Raw genomic sequence first — 25,777 nt, forward strand, 5'->3', positions numbered from 1 at the left:
GGCTTCTCCTTTGTCTTTGGATGTGGGGTATCTTTTTTGGTGAGTTCCAGTATCTTCCTGTTGATGATTGTTTAGCAGCTGGTTGTGATTCCGATGCTCTTGCAAGAGGGAATGAGAGCACGTCCTTCTTCTCTGCCATCTTGAACCAGTCTCCTCAATGTTCTATAGTTTCTAAGTACGGGTCTTTAACCTCCTTAGTTAGATTTATTCTAAATATTTTATTTCTTTTGACACAGTTATAAATGGGATTGTTAATTTCTTTTTTTATTGGAGCATAATTGCTTTACAATGTAGTGTTAGTTTCTGCTGTACAATGAAGTGAATCTGCTGTATGTATACATATATCCCCTCCCTCTTAGACCTCCCTCCGTACCCCCATCCCACCCATCTAGATCATCACAGAGCACCAAGATGAGCTCGCTGCTGTACAGCTGTACAGCCGGTATCTGTTTTACAGATACCCGCTAGCTATTATTTTAAACATGGTAGTGTATTTATGTCAAACCTAATCCCCCAATTCATCCCACCCTCCCCTGCCCTCCTGTGTCCACACATCCGTTCCCCATGTCTGCCTTTCTGTTCCTGCCCTGCAAATAGGTTCATCTGTATCATTTTTCTAGATTCCACCTATATTCATTAATATATTTGTTTTTTTTAATACAGCAGGTTTTTTTTTTTTTTTTTTTTTTTTTCTGTACACGGGCCTCTCACTGCTGTGGCCTCTCCCGCTGCGGAGCACAGGCTCCGGACACACAGGCTCCGCGGCCATGGCTCGCGGGCCCAGCCGCTCCGCGGCATGTGGGATCCTCCGGGATCGGGGCACGAACCCGTGTCCCCTGCATCGGCAGGCGGACTCTCAACCACTGCGCCACCAGGGAAGCCCAATACAGCAGGTTTTTATGATCTGTTTTATACATATTAGTGTATATATGGCAAGCCCAATCTCTGAACTCATCCCACTCTCCTCCCAACTGCTTTCCCCCCTTGGTGTCCATACGTTTGTTCTCTACACCTGTGTCACTGTTTCTGCCTTGCAAACCGGTTCATCTGTACCATTTTTCTAGATTCCACATATATGCCTTAACGTGATATTTTGTGTTTCTCTTTCTGACTTACCTCACTCTATGACAGACTCTAGGTCCATCCACATCTCTACAAATGACCCAGTTTCATTTCTTTTTATGGCTGAGTAATATTCCATTATATATATATATATATATATATATATATATATATATATTACACACACACACACACACACACACACACACACACACGCCACATCTTTATCCATTCCTCTGTTGATGGACACTTAGGTTGCTTCCATGACCTGGCAATTGTAAGTAGTGCTGCAGTGAACGTTGGGATACATGTGTCTTTTTGAATTATGGTTTTCTCTGGGTATATGCCCAGTAGTGGGATTGCTGGGTCATATCGTAGTTCTATTTTTAGTTTTTTAAGGGACCTCAATACTGTTCTCCACAATGGCTGTATCAATTTACATTCTCACCAATAGTGCAAGAGGGTTCCCTTTTCTCTGCACCCTCTCCAGCATTTATTGTTTGTAGATTTTTTTTGTTGATGGCCATTTTGCCTGGTGTGAGGTGGTACCTCATGGTAGTTTTGATTTGCATTTCTGTAATTTTTAGTGATGTTGAGCATCTGTAACCTCATTAGTTAGATTTATCCTAAGTATTTTATTCCTTTTGTTGCAATTATAAATGGGATTGTTTTCTTAATTTCTCTTTCTGATTGTTCACTGTTACCATATAGAAATGCAAAAGATTTCTGTAAATTAATTTTGTCTCCAGCAACTTTACCAAATTCATTGATGAGCTCTAGTTGTTTTTGGTGGCGTCTTCAGGATTTTCTTTTCTTTGGTGTGCCATGCGGTTTGTAGGATCTCAGTTCCCCGAGCAGGGGTTGAACCCAGGGCCCTGACAGTGAGAGCACCGAGTCCGAACCACTGGACTGGCAGGGAATTCCCAGGAATTTCTATGTGTAGTATCATGTTATCTGTAAACAGTGACAGTTTTACTTCTTTCTTTGCAGTTTGGATTCCCTTTATTTCTTTTTCTTACTTGATTGCTGTGACTAGGACTTCCAATACTATGATGAGTAAAAGTGACAAGAATGGGCATCATTGTCTTTTTCCTGATCTTAGAGGAGATGCTTTCGCCTTTTCACCATTGAGTATGACATTAGCTGTGGCCTTGTCATATATGGCCTTTATTATTTTGAGATATGTTCCCTCTGTACCCACTTTGTTGAGGGTTTTTATCATAAATGGTGTTGAATGTTGTCAAAATTTTCTACATCTATTGAGATCATATGATTTTTTTTCATCATTTTGTTAATGTGGTGTATCACATTGATTAGTTTGTGGATATTGATCCATCCTTGCATCCCTGGTATAAATCCCACTTGATCCTGGTGTATGATCCTTTTAATGAATTGTTGAATTCAGTTTGCTAATATTTTGTTGAGGATTTTTGCATCTGTGTTCATAAATGATATTGGCCTGCAACTTTCTTTTTTTGTGATATCTTTGTCTGGGTTTAGTAGCAGGATGATACTGGTCTTATAGAATACGTTTGGAAGTGTTCCTTCCTCTGCAGTTTTTCGAATAGTTTGAGAAGAATCGGTGTTAACTCTTCTCTAAATGGTAGGATTCACCTGTGAAGCCATCTGGTCCTGGACTTCTGTTTTTTGGGAGTTGTTTTATTACTGATTCAATTCTATTACTGGTAATTGGTCTATTCATATTTTCTATTTCTTCCTGGTTCATTCTGAGGACATTGTACATTTCTAGGAATTTGTCATTTCTTTGAGGTTGTCCATTTTATTGGTATATAATTATTTGTAGTAATCTTTTATCATCCTTTGTAATTCTGTGGTGGCAATTGTAACTTCTTTTTCATTTCTGATTTTATTGATTTGGGCTCTCTTTTTTTTCTTGTCAAGTCTGGTTTATCAATTTTTTTTTTATATTTTCAGAGAACCAGCTCTTAGTTTCATTAATCTTTTCTGTAGTTTTTTTAGTCTCTATTTCTTATATTTCTGCTCTAATCTTTATGATTTCTTTCCCTCTACTAACTTTGGGTTTTATTTGTTCTTCCTTTTCTGGTTCCTTTAGGTGTAAGATTAGGTTGTTTATTTCAGGTTTTTTCTTCTTTCCTGAGGTAGGCTTATGTCACTGTAAACTTTTCTTTTAGAACTGCTTTTGCTGCATCCCATAGATTTTGGATTGTTGTATTTTTGTTTTCATTTGTTTCCAGGTATTTTTAAATTTCTTTTTTGATATCTTCAGTGATCCATTGGTTGTTTAGTAGCATATTGTTTAGCCTCACATTCACATTTAATGTGATTATTGATAGGTATGTACTTATTGCCATTTTGTTCATTGTTTTCGGGTTGTGTTTTTTGCAGTTTTTTTATTATAGTTGATTGTGGTCAGAAAAGATGCTTGATATGATTTCAGTTTTGTTACATTTATGGAGACTTGTTTTGTGGCCTAGTATGTGATCTGTCCTGGAGCATATTCCTTGTGCATTTGAAAAGAATGTATTCTGTGGCTTTTGGATGAAATGTTCTGTATATATCTATTAAGTTCATGTGGTCTAATATGTCATTTAAGGCCTACCTAGTATTATTGTATTACTGTCAGTTTCTCCCTTTATGTCTGTTAATATTGCTTTATGTGTTTTTTTAAAAAGAAATGTACTTACTTATTTATATATTTATTTTTGGCTGCATTGGGTCTTTTGTTGCTGCAGATGGGCTTTCTCTAATTGCGACTAGTGGAGGCTACTCTTTGTTGTGGTGTGCAGGCTTCTCACTGCAGTGGCTTCTCTGTTGCAGAGCACAGGCTTTAGGCGAGTGGGTTCAGTAGTTTTGACATGCAGGCTCAGTAGTTGTGGCTCGTGGGCTCTAGGGTGCCGTCTCAGTAGTTGTGGTGCATGGGCTTAGTTGCTCCACGGCATGTGGGATCTTCCCGGACCAGAGCGCGAACCTGTGTCACCTGCACTGGCAGGCAGGTTCTTAACCACTGCGCCACCAGGGAAGTCCCTGCTTTATGTGTTTAGGTGCGCCTATGTTAGGTGCATTTATAACTGTTATGTATCTTTTCTTTAGGTTTACCCCTTTATCATTATGTATTGTCTTTGGTCTCTTGTGACTGTCTTTATTTTCAAATCTATTCTGTCTGATGGAAGTACTGCTACCTCGTTGTGGTTGTTGTTGTTTTAATTTCCACTTGCATGGAATACTTTTCTATTCTCTTACTTTCAGTTTGTATGTTTCTTCAGATCTGAAGCGAGTCTTTTGTAGGCAGCATATATATTGGTATTGTTTTTGTAGCTGTTGAGCCATTCTGTGTGTTTTGATTGGAGCATTTAGTTCATTTACATTTAATGTGATTTTTGATAGGTATGTACTTACTGCCATTTCGTTAATTGCTTTGGGGTTGTTTTTATATTTGTTTTTGGTCCTTTTGATCTCTTCCCTTGTGATTTGAAGATGGTCTTTAATGTTATGTTTGAATTCCTTTCTTTTTTCTGTGTGTTTATATTATAGGTTTTTGGTTTCTAGTTACCATGAGGTATCTATCTGTCTGTCTATCTATCTACCTACCTATCTATGATTATTTTAAGTTGCTGATCTCTTAAGTTCAAATGCATTTCAGCAATCCTGCATTTTTACTAATCATTCCCCCCATGTTAACTGTTTTTGACATCACATTTTACATCTTTTTTGTGTGTGTATCCCCTAACTACTTATTGTGGATATAGACAATTTTACTACTTTTGTCTTTTAACCTTCTTACTAGCTTTGTACATGGTTGACTGACTACCTTTACTGTATATTTGCCTTTACCAGTGAGATTTTTCCTTTTGTAGTTTCCATTTTTCTAGTTGTGGCTTTTTTTTTCTTTTTTCCACTTAGGAAGTCCCCTTAACATTTCTTGTAAAGTTGGTTTGCTGATGCTGAACTCTTTTAGCTTTTGCTTGTCTGTAAAACTTTTGATCTCACTCTCAAGTGAAAGCCTTGCCTGGTAGAGTATTTTTTGTTGTAGGTTTTTCCCTTTCATCACTTTAAGTATATTGTGCCACTCCCTTCTGACCTGCAGAGTTTCTACTGAAAAGTCAGCTTATAGCCTTATGGGAGTTCCCTTGTACATAAGTAGTTGCTTTTCCTTTGCTGCCTTTAATATTCTCTCTTTATCTTTAATTTTTGCCATTTAATTTTTAAAAATATTTATCATTCATTTATTTTGGCTGCACTGGCTCTTAGTTGTGGCATGTGGGATCTTTTTTTTTTTTTTTTTAGTTCCATGTGGACTTCTTAGTTGCAGCATGTGGACTTTCAATTGTGACATGCAGACTCTTAGTTATGGCATGCATGTGGGATCTAGTTCCCCGAACAGGGATTGAACCCAGGCCTCCTGCACTGGGAGTGTGCAGTCTTACCTACTGGACCACCAGGGAAGTCCTGCCATTCTGTTTTTGTCTTGGTGTGGTCCTCTGGGTTGATCCTGTCTGGGATTCTCTGGGCTTCCTGGACCTGGATGTCTGTTTTCTTTCCCAGGTTAGGGAAGATTTTAGCTATTCTGTCCTCATACATATTCTCTGCCCCTTTCTCTCTTCTCCTTCTGAGACTTCTATAATGTGAATGTTGGTACGCTAGATGTCCCTCAGGTCTCTTAAACTCCTCATTTTCTTTTTTTTTTTTAATTGAAGTATAGTTGATGTACAATATAAATTTCAGGTGTAAAACAGTGATTCACAATTTTCAAAGATTATACCCCATTTATAGTTACAAAATATTAGCTATATTCCCTGTGCTGCACAATATATCCTTGTAGCTTATTTATTTTATACATAGTAGTTTGTACCTGTTAATCTTCTACCCCTATCTTGCCCCTCCCCTCTTCCTTCTCCCCTCTCCCCACTGGTAAACACTAGCTTGTTTCTATTTGTAAGTCTGTTTCTTTTTGTTACATTCACAAGTTTGTTTTATTTTTCAGATTATACATATAAGTGATATCGTACATTATTTGGCTTTGTCTGACTTATTTCACTAAACATAACACCTTTCAAGTCCATCCATGTTTCAAATGGCAAAATTCCATTCTTTTTTATGGCTGAGTAGTATTCCATTGTATATATATCACATCTTATTTATCCATTTGTCTGTTGATGGACACTTAGGTTGCTTCCATATCTTGGCTATTGTAAATAATGCTGCTATGAACATTGGGATTGTCCTAATTTCTTTTTATTTGTTTGCTTGTTTGTTTGCTTTTTCTGTTCAGCTCCAGTGATTCCCACTACTCTGTCTTCTAGCTTGTGGATCCATTCCTCTGTACCATCTAATCTACTGTTGATTCTTTCTAGTGTATTTTTCATTTCAGTTATTGTATTCTTCATCTCTGTTTGGCTCTTCTTTATATTTTCTAACTCTTCATTAAAACTGTCTAACTTTTTGCTCTTTTCACCCATAGCACTTTATCTAAAGTTCTGAACATCATTATGATCATTACCTGGTGACTAGGGCTATATGCTCTAAGGGTGCCCCCTATTTGGGCTGCTTGAACCCTTCTGTTGTGGTGGGCTGATTACTATGGGCCATCTGGTGGGTGTGGCTGGCCCTGTTCTGGTTGGTTTCCAAGCCCTGCCTTGTGCAGAGGCTGCCATCTGCTGGTGGGTAGGGTTGGATTATAAGGTTGCCCTGGGGGATCCTGGGCTCCAGCTAATCCACTAGTGAGTGGAGCCCGGTACTAGAGTGGGTGGTTACGGGGGATGGAGGTGGGGGAGTGTGTCCTGGATCTAATGTTGGCTTGCTGGTGGGTGGGGCCAGTTCCTGACACAGCTGGCTGCTGGGTCTGAGGTGTCCCAAAGCCGGTGTTGGCCTACTGGGGAATGGGGCTGGTGCCTGGGGCAGCTGGCTAATGGGTCCAAAGGGTCTTGGAGCTGGTGTCTGCCTGCTGGTGGGTGGGATTGGGGCCTGGGGTTCCTTGGGCTGGTGTTAGCCTGCAGGTAGACAGTGCTGGAGCTAGTGCTAGCTCACTGGTGGGCAGAACTGCATTCCCAGGTCTCTGGCTGCAGGGCCCTAAGGGTCCTAGAGCTGGTGTCCTGCTGGTAGGTGGGGCTGGATCCTGGACCATCTGGCTGAGGGTCCCAAGGTGTCCCAGAGCTGATTTTGGCCTGCTGTTGGGCAGGGCCAGGGCCCAAAGGGTCTTGTGACTGGTGCAGGCCTACTGGTGGGTGGGCTGGGTCCTGATACTGTAGGCTGCAGGGTTGAAGTGGTCCTGGGGCTGGTGTCCACCTGATGGTGGGCAGGGCCAAGGCCCAGGGTGTCCAGGGGCTAGTGCTGGCTCACTGGTTGGCAGATCCAGGTCCTGGAGTCTTTAGCTGCAGTGTCCTGGGGGTCCTGGAGTTGGTGTTTTGGCCTGGTGGTGGGTAGGGCTGGTGCCCCTGAGATCCTGGGACTGGTGTCTACCCACTGGTTGGTGAGCCTGGTCCTGTGGCTAGTGCCAGCCCATTGGTAGGCAGGGCCAGGGTCTGAGGCCTCTGGTAGACAGAGCCAGGTCCTGGGTTGACTGTGGGCTCAGGGGATCTTAAGGCAGCAGGCCTGGTGGTGGGTGGGGCTGTCTCTCCACCTGGTTGGTTGCTTGGGCTAAGGCATCCCAGTACTGATAATCACGGGCTGGTGGGAGGGGCTGGATCCCAAGGCTAATAAGCTAGAGCAAGGACTCCAAAATGGCACTTGCCAGCACAGTGTTCATGTGGTAGAGCAAGCTCCCAAAGATGGTTGCTGCCAGTGTCTGTGTCCCCAGGGTGAGCTGCAGTTGCCTCCTACCTCTCCAGGAGACTCCAAGATCAGATGGTGGGACTGAAGCTCCTTTCAAATTACTGCTTATACTCTGGGTCCTGGAGGATGTGAGAGTTTGTGTGCACCTTTGAGAGTGGTGTCTCTATTTCCCACAGCCCTCTGGCTCTCCCAAAAGTAAGCCCTGCTGGCCTTTAAAGTCAGACATTCTAGGGGCTCATCCTCTTGGTGCAGGACGCCCCGGGCTGGGGAGCCCAGTGTGGGGCTGACCACTTGCTCCTTGGTGGGTGACACACCCGCGGGTATGGATTTTGACTATACTACGTCACCAATCCTCTTACCCTGCTCATTGTGGTTCCTTCTTTATATCTTTGGTTGAAGATCTTTTCTGCTAGTCTTCCAGTTTTTCTCATCAATAGTTTCCCTGTTGTAATTTTGGTGTGCCCATGGGAGGAGGTGTGCTCAGGGTTTTCCTTTTCTGCCATCTTGGCCACATTTCTCCCCCATTATAATTAGTTTTGTTAAAATAAAAATTATATTTGAATATCATCTATTTGGATAATCAAAGGCAGTAGTCTGAATATGCTTCTTTTTTTTTTTGGAAGGGCCATGCCCGCCCACTTTGGAAGTACACATATATGGGCAGTTGGGAGCCTCTAAGGCATCGAATAAGACCAACATGAGAGAATGATGTTACAATTTAGTTGGGCCACGAAATGCTGTTGTCTCCCTATCCTGTTCACTCGTGTTACCATATGGCAGCCTGGCTTAAGTGGTTTCTCAACACGTGATAGTTCTGAACGGTCTGGAAAGGATGTAGCTAGTACATGGATGGGACTAGGGTTAGCTACCCTGTCACTGGTCAGCATGAAAAGCCCTATCGTAATTGCCTGTAACTTCTCTGTGTCATCTATGAAACTAAATTCCATGAAGCCAAGAACATCTTGATTGTGATACACATATAGGTGCTCAATAAGAGTTTATTGATTGAATCAAAGCACTGGGACTTGAGTCTTGAAGCCGGCTTTAAAAGCAGGAGATTGTGGGTCCCAAAGCTAAACCAGGGTTAGTTGTTGGCATAATTTAGATTTTTAATTTTAATAAATGTTTTAAATGGTTTTAAAGGTTTAAATGTTTAAAGGTTTTAAATGTTTTAAAGGTACTGATTAGCGTTTAGGTCTGTAGACTGATGACAATAACTGCAAGTAGTCATTCATTGTATTGTGAAAAGTTGGTAGTTGCATTTTCTGGTTATGTGGATTCTGAATTGGGTTTTGATTTAGTATTTATAAAAAAAATTATTTCTTAATAATTCTTTAAAAAGTACCAGTTGTTTAAAAGTTTGTAGCCATATTGTCTATCATGCAGCCAGCTTTCAATTAGATATGATAGGGAATTTTTGACATTTACAAATACTGCTTTAAAAAGATAATTATCTGAAAGCACCAGCACATTTAGAAGGTGCTCAGAAGTGTTTAATTATAATAACAAACTGTAAAATGAACTTTTAACAGGAACTAGCAAAGAGCAACATAAAATAGAACAAGGGCATTGTGAAGTGACAAGCAGTTGGGAGACTCCACGTGTGTTTAGTAACTTACTAGCAGGTAATGCATTTGAAATTATATATTAAAATATTGTTAGAATATTATTATTTTGGATAAGAGAACCATAATTGATTGTTTTTAGGAGGGTGGTGATCCTGAAACATACTTAAATTCTTATCACTCTTCTTCTAAAACTCTCCTTTAAAAATTCCTATTTAAAAAAATTGATAGACATTGCCTCTCTCTCTCTCTCTCTCTCTCTCTCTCTCTCTCTCTCTCTCTTTTTTTTTTTTTTTTTTTTTGCCGCGGCTTGCGGGATCTTAGTTCCCTGACCAGGGATGAAACCCGGGCCCATGGCAGTGAAAGCATTGAATCCTAACCACTGGACCACCAGGGAATTCCCAACATTGCCCTCTCATCCTTCTTTCAGTCGCATAGATCTGCCTTCAGAATACAACTATATTTATATGTTCACCCAACATCTTGAAGTCAGCTTATCAAAATATCTTTCATATTCAAAATTTCAACTTTTCCAAAACATTTTTTGTTACTGTCATGTTAGGTGAATTTCATTTATTTCTCAGTTAAGTTTTAGTATTTTTATGTGCTTATTTTTGGTTCACACCTTTCCAGGCATAACCTGTATTAGGCCTCCTTCCAAGATCACAGTAACATCTGCCTAAATTGACTTCACCACCTTTATTTATTTTTTTTTTTGGTTCATTTATAGATAATTTACAGATATCTTTATGTTGCTTCCCTGATTTAAATATTAAAAAAAAACTTCAATAATTTCACTGCTTGTTGGACATTATCTCAGATGTTTGCCTGATCATTTTACTTTTACAGCTGTCTGTGGAACAGGTGCTTTCTTTTCACCACTCTCTTCTCTCATCTTTCTTGCTGCAACAAAGGTCACAGGCCTCCTGAGTCTCTCATGACTTTTAATTTTCATCCTAGTGGACTGGGACAGGCTAAATTCAAAATAGCAGATCTGGTACTTACCTGCTTAGTGGCCTTAGAATTAGAGACAATAAATGCATAGAGCCTGGGATGGAGTCTGGCGGGTGGGAAGGACCAGAAGTCATTTAATAATATCCTCCTTGCATCCATTCATGACCATAAACCCACTGAGCTAGGCTTGAATTCACCCCGCCCTTTTTTTTCCCACGTTGCCTGGTACTCTGTTTACACTTAAATTCACTGCCTTGCTGCTTTGTATCTTTCAGTAGCAGATTGTAACATCCTTTTGTGTTGCCTTGTTCCCCCAGGGTGCCTCATATAATGCATTGTGTGCACAGTAGGCATTCAGTAAAGGATGTTGCTTGGCAAGGAAATCAGCGGTGCAGTTTTCTCTAATTTACAAGAGGACAAGACAGTTGTAAAATCATCCTGAAAAAATACTGTCCATGCAATAAATTACTTACATGGCAAAAGAGAAACATTCTAAGGAAACAGTGGTCTTTAAAAGTTGATATGGTATCAGACTTGTAATAGAATTGGGAAAGCTTTTCTTAAAAACAGAACAGCCCTCTGTATTAAAAAAACTTTTTTTCATCTTTTCTCACAATCGTTCATTTTTCTTTTTTAAGAGGCATGTGAGACCAGGTCTCTGTAGTAAAGCACTTTAACCACCAGGTGGAAGCACCGCATTGGGAGTTCTCGGAAGGCAACCGTCAGCTCCTAACTACTGGTAGGTAGGTTCCTAACAGTAAGTACAGAATACTCCTGGAAGACAGATTGCTGGGCTAGAAAGCAAAGAAATAATGGGAGTTGTTACACATTTTGGTCCTGAAATCCTTCACTATTCACCCTTCAGGGCTTCATGAGACAAACACTGTGTAAAAATACTATGTGTTAGTGTTGAAGAACATGTTCTTGATCAATTAGGGAAAAGTTTAACTGAGCCAAGTTAATAAACTATTATTTTAAGATCTGGAAATTTCAATGAATACGTAAGAAGGTGTAGCAATTGTGTACGCTGGTGCTTCTGAAATTTGAGGTTTCTTTTTTTTTTTTTTTGCGGTACACGGGCCTCTCACTGTTGCGGCCTCTCCCGTTGCGGAGCACAGGCTCCAGACGCGCAGGCTCAGCGGCCATGGCTCACGGGCCCAGCCGCTCCGCGGCATGTGGGATCTTCCCGGACCGGGGCACGAACCCATGTCCCTTGCATCGGCAGGCGGACTCTCAACCACTGCACCACCAGGGAAGCCCTGAGGTTCCATTTTTAAAATCAGTTGCCTTTCTTTCATTCTAAAAGTAGTTAGTAGAAAATTTCAAAAATGAAGTAGGAAAAAACGAAAACATACTACCAACCAAAAAGCTGACTAATCCTTTTTACAGTTTATCTTCTTTTACTTTTTTCTCCTCTATGCCTAATAGTTTAAAATTTAGTTCATTTGTACTTTGCTTTGGACGGTGGCGTAGGGAGTAATAAGGAGCTGCAAATTTAATTATCAATGTCTAGGGACTTCCCTGGCCGTCCAGTGGTTAAGACTCTGCACTTCCACTGCAGGGGGTGTGAATTCGATCCCTGGCTGGGGAACTAAGATCCCATATGTTGCGTGGTACGGCCAAAAAATTTTTTAAAAAAAGTATCAAGGTCTAGCTAAGATATACCAGGAAACTCCTGCTAAAGGCGGTCCTATATAATGAATTCTCTTTTGAAAATAGAAAAACTGGCCCCAATTCATTTTCAAAATTGAGACATTTGTCACTTTTTAGAAATTGGTACCTGTAAATTAGTTCCTACTCAGTCTTGTCTTATTTAAACTATTATTTGTTTAGCATGTTTCAGGGGGCAAACATACCCTTAAGCCCAACCTCTCTGTCCTATGACTAGAAATTCGATGTTAAGAGGTTGCATCGATGAAGGGATGAGGGTTAGGGCTGTTAGTTATCCAATTCCTAGAAGAGGCAAATTTTTTATTATTCTGTGTTTCAAAAGCACTTTGAAATCAATAAAATATTATTCAAGACAAAAGACCCCTCTCTATACCAGCATTTTCCAAAATTTCTAGATACATAAGTTCAAAGAGATGGTACTAGGCTAACTTATTTAAGAAAATGGTTCCATGGCTTAGTCTATTTGGGGAATCTATTTCTTTCCTGCTTGATTTCTCAGACCCTTTACAGTGTGCGCTGGAATTTTCCAAAGATTTTGTGTGTGTGTGTGTGTGTGTGTTTGTGGTATGTGTTTTTTTTGTGTGTGTGTTTTGGTTTTTGTGCCAGTAGGCACACTTTTCATCCATTATCTCCCCCATGGCACAAAGTAATTTGGATGGGTATATATCATATAAAGTGTTCTGGAAGGACTCTCTGGGCTTTGAAGAATTATTGCAATATTATTGCCTCATAAAAGGTTATTAGATTTGGTCTTTATTTGATGGCAATCAGTTCTCTGGTATGTGGAATTTGTACACTGGTGTAAGTATTTGTTTTCAAAGTAATGTAATGGATGGAAAGAAACAGCATTTATTGTTTACAGAAATATTAATTCTTTATTGAGAATCAGAAATATTCTGCTTTTACTGAATTCAGAGGTAGTCTTGGCCCCTGCCCAATAACACTTTTTAGTCTTAGACAATTTGTGCATTTTAAGTTTTTAATTATAGTACAAAAGAAAGTCACTGAGAAAACTTACAAAATCAGCTTATGCAACATCTATAAAAGGCTATGGAGTAGTTCATACGCTGAAGTTTGATAAAATGGTTTGTGAGCAATACAGTACAATATCTGCTTATCAGTGATACAATGTAAAGTCTGTAATGAAGTTAGACTGTTTCCCCACATTTCTACTTTATGTGCTGTGAACTTTTTTTCACTTTAACCATCATAATTTTCTCCCCTTCCCGCCAATCTAAATCTGTCATGACATAGGCATCAACTGTGTTGTCACCGTGTAGAATAAGAACCAAATTTCTCAATAAGCAACTTCCCCTGTCACAGTGAGACAATATGCTATGCTCATTTTTCTAGATTCCCTAGGAAAAGATTTTTTTAATCCAGTGCCAGATATTTTTACTTTCTAAAGGTAGAGCTAACCTCTCATACCATTTTAAGAAATATTACAAATGCAAATTTGCTTCTAGAACAAAAATGTTGATTTCTTAGACTTTCAGAAATATTGAGAAGAGGCTTTTTAACATTTCTGATACATCCAACAGCTCAAGTCTGTGATAAATTAAGCACCAAAATCAACACTGATAGTTACCTGCAGAGACTTAACATTTCTCTAAAATACTCCCCACCATTTAAATTCATTCATGTTAACATTTATTATAATTTGAGGAGGTACATGGGTAAAAGCTGTATTATTTCATGAACATTTCCTTAAATATCATTAAGTGGTCATTCTAGCTAGCCAATGTTTCAGCTTTCAGACCAATTCTGTTTATTGGTCTCTAATAAGTTATACTGCCTTCAAAATATTTATGCCTCTTGAGTGTTAATTATCCTTCCTCCACCTGGGCAGGTACCCAAAACTGGCACCAGACTGTGGCATCTTACACCACTGCTACTGATAATCATAGAATCACAGTCAAGCAGAGACCTTCATTTTACAGGTAAGGAAACTGAACTGTGGTGGGTTGAATCACAGGGCTCCTGCCTCCTAATTATCATTCTGTTATACATGCTATCTTCTTTTCACCTATCTTGAAAATCTTTTACTATGTTGGTTTCTCTATAAAAGGAATTACACCTGAACTTAGAACCCGGGGAGCATAATCAACAGCCTAAGAGGGTGGAGAACAGTAGGAAAGGTGTTGGGGATCTGGTCTCACTGTAGTCAGAATTCCATGGTCGTTTTTTCTCTTGAACATGCCACTTGATGAGTGGAAGATGTAGCTGGGATTCTACCATACTAAATCCTTGCAGCAAACTTCACTTTCAAGCACAGAGCTGTCGCTGCAAAATATACCCCAAACCTGCTGTGAACTAAATTCAGGTTTGGTTTATATTTGGTTTGGAAATTTTCTAAATTGTTTTGCTTGTCTCTAAATGGTTTTAAGTTTGATTCTGATAAAATTTCTGATTTTAAAAGCATTATTTCCTTCAGAAATTTACATTAAGGCTCATGAACCAAATCAGATTTTGGTTCATGTCCCTTCAGAATTGCTATCTTAGAAAAGGAAAACTTAGAACTCAGAATGCCTGACTGAAAATTGTTTAGGACTTGATAGTAAATCAAGTTGAGTTTTGTATACTTTTATCTGTAATATTACCAAAATCATTTTCTGCAATATATTAATAAATACTTTCAAGTATATAATAAATTACCACTTATTTAAATAAAAATGATCAAGATATTTAGGTTATTACCAGATTTAAAAGAGGTCTACAAATATTGCTGATATTAACATGTATGATTTTGTGCATGTAGAATAAACTGGCATAGGAATAGCTCCTAAATGCCCATGTATCTCCCTTTCACTTGTGGGTCTCAAGCAGGTACCAAGCCCAGTATAGTTTCTGTTTCCAGACCCTATAGGACTTTCAATTTAAAATAAGAGCCAAGGCAACTCACTTTCATGAGCGATACACAGCACTCAGAAACCTGCTCCCCAGAGTTGCTGGTCTGCTGTTTGATATCCCCACCTCCCCATATTCTTGCATATAATGTTTTAAGAGCAGCAGTTTGCTGGAGCACTTGATTCATTCATTCATTCAGGTCTCACCATGTGATAGGGTTTAGAATAAGTTTTTCAAACAAATTAAATAGACCCTGGTCTCAGAGACCTCACACTCTGCCAGAGAAAATCACTCGTGGAAATAGAAGAGCATAATGCAGTGTTATAAATCCCACAACAGAGGTAACCTGTTTAATTTGCGGAGCAAAGAGGCAGGGCCCCCAGATTGACTGGGAGGGGGTGAAACTGAGTGGAAAGGGACAATGGTCTGCAAAGGTTTCCCAGAGGAGTTGATACCTGAACTGTTTTTTTTTTTTTTAAGGGAATCATCATTGATCTTTATATTTTACTTGTTTACTCTTTAACAGACTAGTCTTTGTTTCTGTTGGAGTTTCACCTCAGTAAGATATGTAATTTACACAGCATGTATGCCTTGGAGCCTTCACTTTGTAGAGTACATTATTACAAAGCACCTAATGAAGCATTATTTTAATATTTAATAGTCACTATCCTCTTTTTTTATTGTGGTATAATACACTTAACATAAAATTTACAATTTTAACCAGTTTTGAGTATACAATTCAGTGGCATTAAATACTTCACAATGTTGTACAACCATCATCACTATTTCCAGAACTTTCTCATTATGACAAACAGAAACTCTGTACCCATTAAACAACCTGAACTGGGTTTTAAAGGAGGAGTGGGAAAGAAAATGTAGTGGGTCAGAATGGCATTGCAGACACAGGGGACACAGAGCGTGTTATGTGTGTAGGAACTACAAGCAGTTGATTGCTGATTTTTGTTTTAAATAGACCCCTTTCCCCAGTGCTGTGTGGAGGTTGGATTTGAAGAGGAGAAAGCTGGAAGCAAGAGACCAGTAGAGCTGTTGCCGTGGTACAGGTGAGCTATGATGGCCTAAACCTGGTGGTGTTAGTAGCCATGAAGAGAGGGTAGAATCAATCAACACATACAAATAACATCAATCTTTAGTGACTGACTGAATAGATGGATGGAGGAGGAGGAGGAGGTGGTATCCAGGGTGACTCCCAGGTTTCTAGTTTGGTGCTATCAGTAACTGAGACAGAGAATGCAGGAGGAAGAGCAGCTCTGGGGAGAGAAGTATGTTCAATTTTTCAACATGATGAGTTTGAGGTATCTATGGGTCACATCCAGGTAGATGTGTCCAGTGAGCAGTCAGACCTGAGTCTGAAGCTCAGGCATTTGGGGGTCATCAGCATAACAGAAGACTGTGGCATCTGGTTGCAGAAAGGCAGGGACCCTTACTTTAATTGACCTAGTATTTTGGGGCTCTGTAGACAAATTTGTCACCCCGTCAGGTCCATATTTTCTTGGGCCACTGAGACGTGGTTGCCTGTTTTCTCTCATATTTCCTTAGAACGTTGGTAAAACTTAATATTCCCAGTCCTATCATTTTTCCCTGCACTGAATATTATATATGGCACTATCTCTTCACATATAGTACACATGGCAAGGTCTTGTATATAGTAGGTGATCAATAAATGTTCATCTTCATCGCTTATATTCAAATCGCTCTCTGTATACAAAATTACCTCCTTTTTTTTCTTGCAGGAACTTCTGTCATGCTTCTCAAGTTTAACTTCTTACAAATTTCTAAGACTACTTCAAGATTAAGTGTAAGTGAGCAGTACTTGATGGGTAGGTGTCTTCCATCATTAAGACAAAATCATTCCTTTCATTATCACCATACGTTGCTTCTTGCAGGATTTGGAAACAAACATTTCTCTTCTTAGGGAAAGACCGTGGAGTTTATCCAGTCAAGGTCCCACAGAGGGAGTTAGAGTTGCAGTAACCTGGCGTGAGTAAGCCCTGATTCCAGGTGGTGATGGGGGTTGAGTTTCACATTTTGCTTTATTTGAACAATATGTGAAAAAGAGTCACTAAAAATAAGAACAGAGTGGGCTTTGTTGCAGCTGAGTGGCCTTTCAAATCTCTGTAAAGAGGAATTATAGGACATAAAGGACCTGATTCTGGGATATGATCCAATTGCCCTCTGAATGGAAGTAAAATATCCTTTTTAAGAGCACTGAAGTTCTGGGATTTGGGGGGAATAGTCACCTTTGTGAGATGTGGATTGTGTCCAGGGACTGTAACCTGAGAGGAAACAAGAAAGTTATCTGAGTGATTTCAGATGTTTTGTGGTGCCAACAGTGAAAAACACTGATATCCACCACTAAAATGCAGCCTTTATGAAACACATGTAACAACCTGCCAGGTCTCCCTGGGCTAGAAACAGCTTCAGTCCTGCTCGGTGAATGAGTTACCAAGTGCCTACTGATATGGACCACAGTTGTTAATGCTGTTGCTGAGAATTACAAAGTGAAATAAAGACAGTTCCTTTATCTGAAGATGTAAGTCAGAAGCAATAGACTGATTTCTGTCCCCATCGTTTTCATGGAGCGCAAAGGTAAAGAGTTGACTGTTTCTCTTTGTCTCAAGTCTATACTTAATATCCTGATTCTGTGTCAAGATTATTTATAAGTGGAATTTTTTTCTCAATTTATTCCATTTTCCTTGCAGCTGATCTAAGTGTATATATAAGTTATTGCTTCTTTAAAAAGCTTTGATTTTACATTGGTTTTGTCCATGAGTCTGAATCTTCATCTAGATTTATCTTTTTGGTGGAGGAAATGGTCAGGAAAATAATGACAAATGCTAAACTAACTATAGACTATTGCTACTGAGAAATGCTTTTATTATATATGGTAGAGAGGGAAAAGAACAGGGAATAACATTTACATAACCACTAATTGGCATGTATTTTTAGCCATTCATTTCAGCTTCCAGAGTCTGTCTTACCTTCCGCTTTTGTCCTAGAGCTAGTAACTAAAGCCAACTTGTGGTGAGTTAGTCTAATTGCAAATGAACAATTCATAACTTTATTCTATAAATATGTGGCTTATTTTTTAAATTTTTTATTGGAGTATAGTTTATTTACAAATTGTTCGTTTCAGGTGTATAGCAAAGTGAATCTGTTATACATATATCCAAGATGTGGCTTATTTGTGGGATTGCATAAAAACAGTTTATTGATAGATTCACTACAAGGAAAACCCTTTTTTTTCACAGAATGAAAATGTCACAGTAAATAACAGGAAAATAAAGGGTCTTTTTAGGCAAAGATTCACAGTGAGTTGAGGTCTTTCCAGCTCTATTCATGTCCTCAGTAGGAGGAAAGATACTCAAGAAAAGCATGAGCCCCTCACTCAAAGTGCTGGGTACTTTGGCGATAAGCTATGGAGTAGGGGTTTTTAATCCTACAGAGTTTTATGAATTGAAAACCATGCCCTTTATTATGTCCTAAAGATGAAACAACTACAAAGCCAGTTTTTACTACAGAATAGATGACTACCTTCTCTCAGGAGTAGCTCTATATGGAATGACTACTATGGCTGGCATTAGACCCACTAAGCAAACTAGCTGAATCTTGACATTCTTAGATAAAGTCACATCAAAGAGGAAGAGCCATAATCTGGCCAAATAAATCAGATACTTATTCATTTAGTTCATTCACATAAACCCACTCAGCCTCAAACTAGTCCATGCATCCTTAGAAGAAGAAAAGCCTTAGAAACATGCATCTAAATAAAATTAAAATCTGGAATTTTACTTGCATTGATTGGAAAACTCACCATCGTTTGCTTATGAGCGGGCTGCAAAATATGTATCACTTAATATAGTGGTAAACTTTATGGATCAAATTTTATTTGTAGTGAATTCTAAGGAACTTGTGTCACAATCAGTTTTTTAATAGTAGAAGTTATGGTTCATGGAACAGATGTTAAACTGGTATTCCATGAAGCTTGGAAAAACTGTGGCTACATTGTTTTTGTTTTTAAATTTTTATTGGAGTATAGTTGCTTTACAATGTTGTCTTAGTTTCTGCTGTACAGCAAAATGAATTAGCTCTATGTATGTATATATCCTCTCCTTTTTGGATTTCCTTCCCATTTAGGACACCACAGAGCACTGAGTAGAGTTCCCTGTGCTATACAGTAGGTTTTCATTAGTTATCTATGTTATACATAGTAGTGTATGTATGTTAATCCCAATCTCCCAGTTCATCCCACCACCCCACATTGTTTATTTATTCTTATTATTAATAAGCTTTGTTCCATTTTTTTATCATAAAAGATACCACCCGAAATGGGATTTGGCTTCTATTTAAAAAATTGCCAGTTGGGGAAGAAACATGATTTTCTGAGTTTGTTCCTATTATCGCCACCTCACCCACTCCCTGCTAAATGCAAGTTGGCCTTTTATTCTGTCCTGATGTATCTACTTTTGGACTTTCCAAACTTATTTTAGATTCTTTCTAGGCAAGTATTGTGAGTTCTATAATATTTTAATAACAGTAGTTAGCATTGTATACTTACCTCTATTACATAGAACCCAGGCAAGAGAAGGAGGTAATACTCTCCAAATTTGTTGGTTCTATAGGGGCAGACATGTTTTCTGTCTTGGACTTCTACAGTTACATTGGGTAATGGAGTCCCATTCTGATCAAAAATTTGACCCTTTACACCTGCAAGACAAAAAGATAATTAAATGTTAATACCACATTTTATGGCATATGAAAAAAATTCTTGTAATTATTTAAGAAAAATATGCCCAATATTTATTAGCTGTTTTGAGTTAATTGAGTGTTTCAGAAGGAATGGTAAACTTTAAAAAAATGATATAATAAAAATATAACATCATATTAGTTTCAGGTGTACAACATGATTTATTATATGTATTGTGAAACAGTCACCACGATATGCCCAGTTAACATACACATTTTTTTTCTTGTGATGAAAACTTTTAAGATTTACTCTTAGCTAATTTCAAATATACAGTACAGTATTTAACTATATTTACCATGCTGTACATTACATCCTCAGGACTTACTTATTTTATAACTGGAAGTTTGTACTTTTTGACCACCTTCACCTATTTTTCCCCACCCCCTGCCTCTGGCAACTACCAATCTGTTCTCTGTATCATGAGTTTTTTTTTTTTTTTTTTTTTTTTTAAAGATTCCACATATAAGTGACATCATAAGCTATTTGTCTTTCTCTGATTTACTGATATTTCACTTAGTATAATGCCCTCAGTGTCTGTCCATATTGTCACAAATGTCAAGATTTCTTCTTATGGCAGAATAGTATTCCATTGTATAAATATACCACATTTTCTTTATTCATCCATCCAATTAAGTTGCTTCTGTGTCTCAGCTATTATAAATAATGCTGCAGTGAACATGGCAGTTGCAGATATCTTTTCAAGTTAGTTTTCTCATTTCTTTTGGATAAATACCCAGAAGTAGAATTACTGGATCATATGGTAGTTCTATTTTTAATTTTTCTTAGAATCTCCATACTGTTTTCCATAGTGCTGCACCAATTTACATTCCCATCAACAGTGCAGAAGGGTTCCCTTTTCTCCACATCCTTGCCAACACTTGTTGCTTCTTGTCTTTTTTGACAATAGCCTTTCTAACAGGGGTAAGGTGATATCTCTACTTGTCTTTAACTCTTGATACTTTAATTACAATGTGTCTTGATGTGGGTCTCTTTTGGTTCATCTTATTTGGAACTCTCCAGGCTTCCTGGATCTGGATGTCTGCTTCCTTCCCCAGGTTAGGGAACTTTTCAGCCATTTTTCCTTCAAATAAGTTTTATATCCCTTTTTCTCTCTCTCCTCCTTCTGGAACCCCTATAATGCAAATGTTTGTCTGCTTGATGTTGTCCCATAAGTTCTTTAAGCCATCTTCACTCTTTTTCATTCTTTTTCTTTTTGCTGCTCTGATTGGATGAATTCCATTGTCCTGTCTTTGGGTTCACTTATCCTTTCTTCTGCCTCATCTAGTCTGCTGTTGAACTCCTCTACTGTATTTTTCAGCTCTATGACTTTTATTTGGTACTTTCTTATATTTTCTTTCTCTTTGTTGAAATTCTCATTTTGTTCATGCATAGTTCTACTGAGCTCAGTGAGTATCTTTATGACCGTTATTTTGAACTCTTTATCAGGTAAATCACCTACCTCTATTTCATTAAGCTCTTTTCTGGGGTTTTATCTTGTTCTTTCATTTGGAACATATTCCTCTGTGCTGACTCTCTGTGTTGGTTTCTATGCATTATATAAAACAGCCATTTCTTCCAGTCTTGAAGGAGTGGCTTTGTGTAAGAGGTGAACTTACTGTTCAACCCTGCCCCAGCTCTGGGTTTTCTCTCAAACTTTTATGATTATCCAAGCAGCTTACTTTAGTCTTAATGGCTCCAGTAGTTGAGGGTGTGCCAAGACCTGTCAGTGTCCCAAAAGGGAGTATCTCAGTCAGCACAAAGTTTCATGCAGATCGGGACCCAAACCCACAGCTTCAAAAGTATACAAATGTACCCCTTTCGGGGGAAGACTGGGAGATGGGTGTTTCTGTCTACTCCATCTGCACTGAGCCCTGGGGTGACTGACAGCCAGTTAAGAACCATTTCTTTGTTTGCTTTGTTCATCTCTTTGAACTCATGAACACAAGCCCTGTTGGCCAACAGAGCCAGGCTGTCAAGGGATGTGTTCTCTGGGCGGTAGCCAAAAAAGCCAAGGGGCCAGATGGGTACACAGGCTCCTTTTCTTGGAGACACGGGTGATCTGGGGTAGGGCATAGGTTGAGAGTGAAGATGGTGCCCAGTGGCCTCTGATGAATGATTGTAGTCAGCTGCTAGATGTGTATTTAATTAGAATCCTGCTCCTCAGGCCACAACTATGAAGATAAACTAATAGTCCTCTTTCACAGAAAGACTGGGTTTTCAGTCTGCTGCCTCTCCACTGTGCCAAGTGTAGCTGGCTAAGAACTCCTTCTCTGTTTGTTACAGTTCTGTGGGATTTATGAACACAAGACCTGCTGGCCAACAGAACCAGGAAATCAAGGGGTAGCCCCTGGGTGGCAACTGCAAAAAACAGTGCACCAGACAAGTGCACAAACTCTTCTCCAGGAGATACCAGGATCCTGGAGGGAGGTGGAGGGACAGGGCAAAGATGGCAGCCACAAGCATACATCTTTGGAGAGTATTTCAGTTGGCTTCTAGATGTATGTTAAATTAGATGACTGCCCTTCAGACTGAAACCTTTAGACAAGCAGATATGCCTCTTTCACAGAAAGACTGGGCACTTTTCAGTCAGCTGCCTTAGTGCTGGGTCCTGGGGGGTAGCCAGGTAAGTCTTTAAGATCTGTTTCTGAGTTTGCTATAGCCTTGTGGGTCTCATGGATGTGAGCCCCATCATTTTCAAAGCTAGATGTTTTGAGAGCCTCCAGAAGGAACCAGCCCTGCCAACACCTGGACTTTAGGCCAGTGAGACTGGTTTTGAACTTCTAACCTCCAGAACTGTACATTTAAATTCACTGTTACTTGAGAGGAGACAAGATGGCGGAATAGAAGGTGAGCTCACCACTTCTTATGGAAACACCAAAATCACAGCTAACTGCTGTACAACCATTGACCAAAAAAGGCTGAAACCTACCCAAAAAAGATACCCTACATCCAAAGACAAAGAAGAAGCCACAACAGGATAGTATGAGGGGGTGCAATCTCAATAAAATCAAATCCCATACCTGCCAGGTGGGTGACCCAAAAACTGGAAACAGAAGTTCTCCCACAGGAGTGAAAGTTCTGAGCCCTGTGTCAGGCTCCCCAGCCTGGGAGTCTGGCAATGGGAGGAGGAGCCCCCAGATAATCTGGCTTTGAAGGCCAGTGGGTTTTGGTCACAGGGATTCCACAGGAGTTGGGGAAACAGAAACTCCATCCTTGGAGGGTGCACACAGGGTCTTGTATGCACCAGGACCCAGGGGGAAAAAGCAGTGACCTCATAATAGACTGGGCCATACTTACCTGATAGTATTGGAGGATCTCCTGCAGAAGCAGGGGGTGGGGGCAGCTGTGGTTCACTGCAGGGACAAGGACTGGTGGTGGTAGTGTGGTAGTTCTGGGGAGTACTCATTGGCATGAGCCCTCTTGGAGGCTGCCATTTTCTCACCAAGTCCTGGCCCCACCCAACAGCCTGTGGGCTCCAGTGCTGGGATGCCTCAGGCCAGATAACCAACAGGGTAGGAACACAGCCCCACCCATCAGCAGACAGGCTGCTTAATGTCTTCCTGAGCACACAGCTGCCTGATGAACACACCCCCTGACACGGCCTTGCCCACCAGAGGGACAAGACTCAGCTCCACCCACCCATGGGCAGGAACCAGTCCCTCCCACAAGGAAGCCTACACAAGCCTTTTAAACAGTCTTATCCACCAGGAGCGGGTGACAGCAGAAGTAAGAAGAACTACAATCCTGCAACCCACGGAATGGAAACTGCAATCACAGAAAGTTAGACAAATTGAGTTGGCAGAGAAATATGTCCCAGATGAAGGAACAATATAAAACCCCAGAACAACAACTAAGTGAAGGGGAGATAGGCAATCTACCTGAAAAATAATTCAGAGTAATGATAGTAAAGATGATCTGAGATCTCAGAAAAAGAATAGAGGCACAGATCGAGAAGATACAAGAAATGTTTAACAAAGACCTAGAAGAACTAAAGAACAAACAGAGCTGAACAATACAATAACTGTAATGAAAAGTACACTAGAAGGAATCAATAGCAGAGTAACAGGCAGAAGAATGGATGAGTGATCTGGAAGAGAGAATGGTGGAATTCGCTGCAGTGGGACAAAGAAAAAAGAAAGAAAAGAAATGAGGCCAGTCTAAGAGACCTCTAGGACAACATTAAATGCATGAACATTCTCATTATAGGGGTCCTAGAAGGAGAAGAGAGAGATAAAGGACCTGAGAAAATATCTGAAGAGATAACAGCTGAAAACTTCCTTAACACGGGAAAGGAAACAGTCACCCAAGTCCAGGAAGCACAGAGAGTCGCAGGCAGGACAAACCCAATGAGGAACACACAAAGACACATAGTAATCAAATAGACAAAAAATTAAAAGACAAAGAAAAAATATTAAAAGCAACAAGGGAAAAGCAACAAATAACATACAAGGGAATTCCCATAAGGTTAGCAGCTGATTTCTCAGCAGAAACTCTGCAGGCCAGAAGGGAGTGGCATGATATATTTAATGTGATGAAAGGGAATAACCTACAACCAAGAATATCCAGCAAGGCTCTCATTCAGATTCAACAGAGAAATCAAAAGCTTTATAGACAAGCAAAAGCTAAGAGAATTCAGCATCAACAGGCCAGCTTTGCAACAAATACTAAAGGAACTTCTCTATGGGCAAAAGAAAAGGCCACAACTAGAAACAAGAAAATTACAAATGGATAAACTCATTGGTAAAGGCAAACATACAGTAAAGGTAGGAAATCGTAGGCACACAAATATGATATCAAACCCAGCAATTGTGAGAAGAGGAGAGCAAAAATGCAGGATACAGGAAATGCATTTGAAATTAAAAGACTGGCAACTTAAAACAATCTTGTTTATATATAGACTGCTATAGCAAAACCTCATGGTAACCACAAACTGAAAATCTACAACAGACACACAAAAAAGGAAAAGGCATTCAAACACAAGGCTAAAATTAGTCATCAAATCACAAGAGAACAAAAGAGGAAGGGAAGAAAAAAGACCTACAAAAACAAATCCAAAACAATTAACAAAATGGCAATAAGAACATACATATCAATAATTACCTTAAACATAAACAGATTAAATGCTCCAACCAAAAGACATAGACTGGCTGAATGGATACAAAAACAAGACCCGTATATATGCTGTCTACAAGAGCACTTCAGATCTAGGGACATTTAGACTGAAAGTGAGGGGATGTAAAAAGGCATTCCATGCAAATAGAAATCAAAAGAAAGCTGGAATAGCAATAGTCATATCAGACAAAACAGACTTTAAAATAAAGACTATTACAAGAGACAAAGAAGGACACTACATAATGATCAAGGGAGCAATCCAAGAAGAAGATATGACAATTGTAAATATATATGCACCCAACATAGGAGTACCTCAATATATAAGGCAAATACTAAAAGCCATAGAAGGAGAAACTGACAGTAACACAGCAATAGTAGGGGACTTTAACACCCCACTTTCATCAATGGACAGATCATCCAGACAGAAAATCAATAAGGAAACAAAGGCCTTAAATGACACATTAGACCAGATGGACTTAATTGATGTTTATAGAGCATTCCACCCAAAAGCAGCAGAATACACATTCCTCTCAAGTGCACAAGGAACATTCTTCAGGATTGATCACATGCTGGGCCACAAAGCGAGTCTTGGTAAATTTGAGAAAACTGAAATCATATCAAGCATCTTTTCCAACCACAACGTATGAGATTAGAAATCAACTACAAGAAGAAAAAAAAAACTAAAAAACACGTGAGGGATATAGCCTGAACCAAGATGGAGGAGTAGAAGGACTTGCTCTCATTCCCTCTTGTGAGAACACCAGAATCACAACTAGCTGCTGGACAATCATTGACAGGAAGACACTGGAACTCACCAAAAAAGATACCCCACATCCAAGACAAAGGAGAAGCCACAATGAGACAGTACAAGGGGTGCAATCACAGTAAAATCAAACCTGTAACTGCTGGGTGGGTGACTCACAAACTGGAGAACACATACCATAGAAGTCCACTCACTGGAGTGAAGGTTCTGAGCCCCACGTCAGGCTTCCCAACCTGGGGGTTCGGCAATAGGAGGAGGAATTCCTAGAGAATCAGACTTTGAAGGCTA

At 39.6% G+C, this 25,777-nt stretch overlaps 2 protein-coding genes across 7 annotated transcripts in view; one reads left to right on the top strand and one right to left on the bottom strand.

Moving 5' to 3' along the window:
- Positions 1-9,417, top strand: part of MDM2 (MDM2 proto-oncogene) — a 43,126-nt gene extending 33,709 nt beyond the window's left edge. For 3 of the 6 annotated variants that reach the window (XR_014295390.1, XR_014295391.1, XR_014295392.1), the window contains exon 13: positions 9,345-9,416. The gene's annotated coding sequence lies outside the window, so the exon portion shown is untranslated. Of the gene's footprint in view, positions 1-9,344 lie in introns of all 6 variants that reach the window. The other 3 variants (XR_014295393.1, XR_014295394.1, XR_014295389.1) reach the window with 2 other exon arrangements.
- A 3,439-nt stretch (positions 9,418-12,856) lies between these two features.
- CPM (carboxypeptidase M) overlaps positions 12,857-25,777 on the bottom strand; it is a 92,154-nt gene continuing 79,233 nt past the window's right edge. Inside the window, exons 8-9 of the mRNA XM_082636826.1 lie at positions 19,426-19,574; positions 12,857-17,143 (exon numbers count right to left, since the gene is read on the bottom strand). Of these exons, the coding sequence (XP_082492952.1) occupies positions 16,901-17,143; positions 19,426-19,574 (392 nt within the window). The 3' untranslated portion in view covers positions 12,857-16,900. The remainder of the gene's footprint in view (positions 17,144-19,425; positions 19,575-25,777) is intronic.

The sequence above is a fragment of the Mesoplodon mirus genome (assembly GCF_964341445.2).
Source record: "Mesoplodon mirus genome assembly, chromosome: 11".
In the NCBI taxonomy this organism is placed as follows: Eukaryota; Metazoa; Chordata; class Mammalia; order Artiodactyla; family Ziphiidae; genus Mesoplodon; species Mesoplodon mirus.